The 3572-nt window shown below is 34.9% G+C and overlaps 1 protein-coding gene across 1 annotated transcript; it reads right to left on the bottom strand.

Moving 5' to 3' along the window:
- Nucleotides 1-2017: 2017 nt before the first annotated feature.
- Nucleotides 2018-3334, bottom strand: LOC133311480 (transcription repressor OFP1-like). The gene has a single exon (XM_061512537.1). The coding sequence runs from the start codon at nt 3294-3296 to the stop codon at nt 2181-2183; it is 1116 nt and encodes a 371-aa protein (XP_061368521.1). The 5' UTR covers nt 3297-3334; the 3' UTR covers nt 2018-2180.
- Nucleotides 3335-3572: the final 238 nt, after the last annotated feature.

The raw sequence follows: 3572 nt of genomic DNA, 5'->3' as shown, positions 1-3572 counted from the left end.
GATAGTATGAACTCTTACTCTTTTAACCGTTTCTTTATATTTCATGATTTAAACTCTTACTTTTTTAACCGTTCATTTATTATAAACTCATATTACCATCCGAAACAACAGTGAAATTAAAGAAAAATACAAGTCTTATGTTGTATGAAATTTGTTATCTTATATTATATACACAGAGCATGTGGGGTTCACTTTTTTTTATAAAAAATAAAAAAATATTGACACAATTTTTGATGTAAAAATAGGAAGAATATGTTATCTTATATAACATGAGAAAAAGATACCCTAAATTAAATATTATTAATCATTTGATATGTGAACGTTGTGAATAGTATAATGATATGTTACACATTATTTTTTATGACCTTATTTTGTCTGACTTTTTTTTTGGCTAATAAGACCAGAAATATACATTCCATTTTTTTTTTTTAAGTAGTTATTATAAAGGGGTTTACATTTATGTAATTGTTGTACGTGCAACAGTCAAATATTTGCTATATATATATATATATATATATATATATATATATATATATATATATATTAAGGTATTAAATGTGAGAAATCATAACCATACACCAGTCATTGTTGTATGTAGGTATGTGCATGGGTCGAACCGAACCAATTTTTTTAAAAAACCGATTCGAATTTGTTTAAATGGTTCGGTTCAGAAGTAGTTCGGTTCGGTTCAAAACTGGTTTGGTTCGGAAGTGGTTCAGTTCGGAACCGGATCGGGTCGACCCTCTTTTGAAAAGAAAAAAAATTAAAAAACAGTTATAAAAACCAATTTGGTTCGGTTTGAAAATGGTTCAGTCCGGAAACGGTTCGGTTCGGTTCAAAATGGTTTGATTCTTAATCTGGTTCTAAAAACCAGTTCGGTTCATGAACTAGTTCTTTAAAAACTGGTTCGGTTCATGAATTGGTTTTTAAAAATCGGTTATTTTAAGGGCGGTTCGGTTTGGTTCATGGTTCGGTTCAGTTTGTTGGTTATTTTGCACACCCCTAGTTGTATGTAAAGTGACTGTAGAAACGATTTTACCTATTATAAATTAAGGGGAAAGATCCGTGTACAAACTTACAAATAACAGTCTAACTGACCAATAATACTCTACTTAAGAGTGTATAAACGGTCAAATATAATATAATTTGTAAACAAAAAATTTGTAAATATAATTTTTCTCTCCGTAAAAATGACGCATGCAGTAACTGTTGAACTGGCATACAAGATCTTAAAAGCTGCATATTCTCTTGCTAGGAAAGAAGCCCTTTAAATTTTGGGGTGACAGAAGTGAAATCAAGAGCTTATACTTAAAAGGGTAACTTCTTTTGGGGGTAAAAAAATAAATAAAAAAATTCAAAGTTAAATGGGAGAAGCTGTCAGTTATTGCAGCTGTTTCTGTCCCTTAAAATATTAACTATTTCTCCAATTTTGTGCTGTTGTGTCTTGTTCCCGAACTACCTTGGGTCCATGAGGATACTGACATTCAGAAGCAAAATTTTTGTGCTCCAAGTTTTGGTTAAGGAAGATGACATAAAGCTAACAATGCACGATAGTGGCAAACTTTTTTGCCTTTCTTAACACACAGCAAATGGTCCAATCTGTGTAAAAACCGTTTCACCCGTTTACATGCCAACCACACTTTAGTCTCATTACAATCTGAACTCTGCAGCTCATAAATGAATTGAATTAATGAATTCTCAAGTTGACATAAAATTTCATCAAGCTCATTTTACTTTCATATGGACCAAAAACATATCTGAGTAAATTTCATTCTATTTAAGTTCAATTCCATCACAAAACCATTTGACATGGTGCGTGCAGTTTCTTCTCTTGGTGTCTGCATTTAATTTCGCTTTTTCCATTTGAAAAATGGATATATTTGTAAACTACAGAACTGTCACGCTCAGATATTGGCTTAGCACTAAAGTCTATTAAACTTAACCAAAATGTTACTTACATTAAATAAAAGGGCAAATATCTATAGTTCTCAACCTTACCTTAATTTGTGATCCATGAGTCACGTGCAGACAACACCAACTGTTGTGACAAAGCTCTCATTCCAATTGGTGAGAAAACACTAACAAAAGATGTTGCTTACATGTAAACAGAAAATTGTGTATGAAACACAAACTTGAGAAATTCATTTAAAATTATTTTTATTTTTTTCAATGGGTTAATTCTACTGATTATCAGTCAAATCAAACCATATTTGCTTGAACACTTTGATGATAAGGTCATGATACTCATCTGAATTCAAAGAAAGGTAGCAGGCAAGAAGATCTTCCAAATCCTTTGATGTTCTTATGTTGTTCTGCACAATCATCTCCACCATTGACTCTCTGAAATCTCTTTGTGGATTGAATGATGACTTCACAATTGCAAAGCTATCTGAGAGGCTTCTCCGGGAGCCCGAGCCGGTGGCCGACGATACACTTTTCCGGCCATGTGCTTGAATTTTCCGGCTTGCAATTCTTGGTGAATTAGTCCTAAGCCTCACTCCTGGAGAACTCACAGAGAATCTCCTACAAGGGGTGTTCCTCTCTTCTTTCATTGATGCAGTGTCTTCCTTCAAAATTTTAACTTTAAGAGACCCTTGAATGTTTTGTTCTTCATGTGTAGTGATCCTGCTTCTGGGTTTAGTTCCTTTCTTCTTAGCATGGCTCAGCAATTCATTGAACTTTGCTGGCTTGTTCCCAATTGGTGGAAGCACAAGGTCTGAAAAAGAATCATACCCTTCTAGCTTATCATCTTTTCTGGCTATAGAATTGTTGTCTACATCAATAATGATATCATTGGAGTTGGAGAACACCCTGCAGCCACAAGAGTTGGACCACAAAACCATTTCATTAAAGGATTCAGTGGGAAGAACACGGTCTGTTCTGATTTCTGGCTCAGGGAATTCTGATTCAGCAGAGCTATCAAGTGGAGATGAGACAGAAGAGGTGACAAGCTTAGGTGAAGAAGTCCTTGGAGTTCTTCTCTTAGGTCTTTGTTTAGTTGATTTTCTGGGTGATTCAGGGAAATTGGTGTCTGAGATATTTTGGTTATTTGCTGGTGAAGTGCAGATTCTATCACTTGGCTTAAGCTCCCTTGTAAAGTAGTAAGACTTTCTGGGATTGGGATTGCATTGGTGGGGTTGCTTTGGTTTTGATGACACTGTGTTTGAGGCTGATAAAGATTGTTTTTTCTTCTTGGTTTGAGTTGGGGTTTGCTTTCTTGCTCTTCCCATGTCCCTCAGCTTGTAAAACCAAGCATTGGGCATCATATCTGATAATTTGAACCTGTAATTTCCCATCCCCTCTCACTCTTTGTGTAAATGTTTCTTCCCTCTTACCCTCTTGTGTTTGTGAAGCAGCCGTGTGCTTTCTAATTCTCTATATGATGTATGAGGGGTAACTCCATTAGTGTCTTTGATTTGGCACTCTTGGTTTTGTGAGATAAATAGAAAAGAGAGATGAAGCTTTTGGAATTGGAGGTAGGGATTGGGGTCCACAAGGGAAGAAAAAAGGTTGGCAAAAAAGAAAATTAGTGGGGCTAAAGGGGTGAATAACCTTATTGGTTTTTGACATTA

Source organism: Gastrolobium bilobum, unplaced genomic scaffold (genome assembly GCF_033153095.1).
Source record: "Gastrolobium bilobum isolate Gb01-03AN ecotype WA unplaced genomic scaffold, APGP_CSIRO_Gbil_v1 utg10537, whole genome shotgun sequence".
NCBI classification, from domain to species: Eukaryota; Viridiplantae; Streptophyta; class Magnoliopsida; order Fabales; family Fabaceae; genus Gastrolobium; species Gastrolobium bilobum.
Note: the sequence above shows the minus strand (reverse complement) of the source record. Positions and strands in the feature narration are given on the sequence as shown.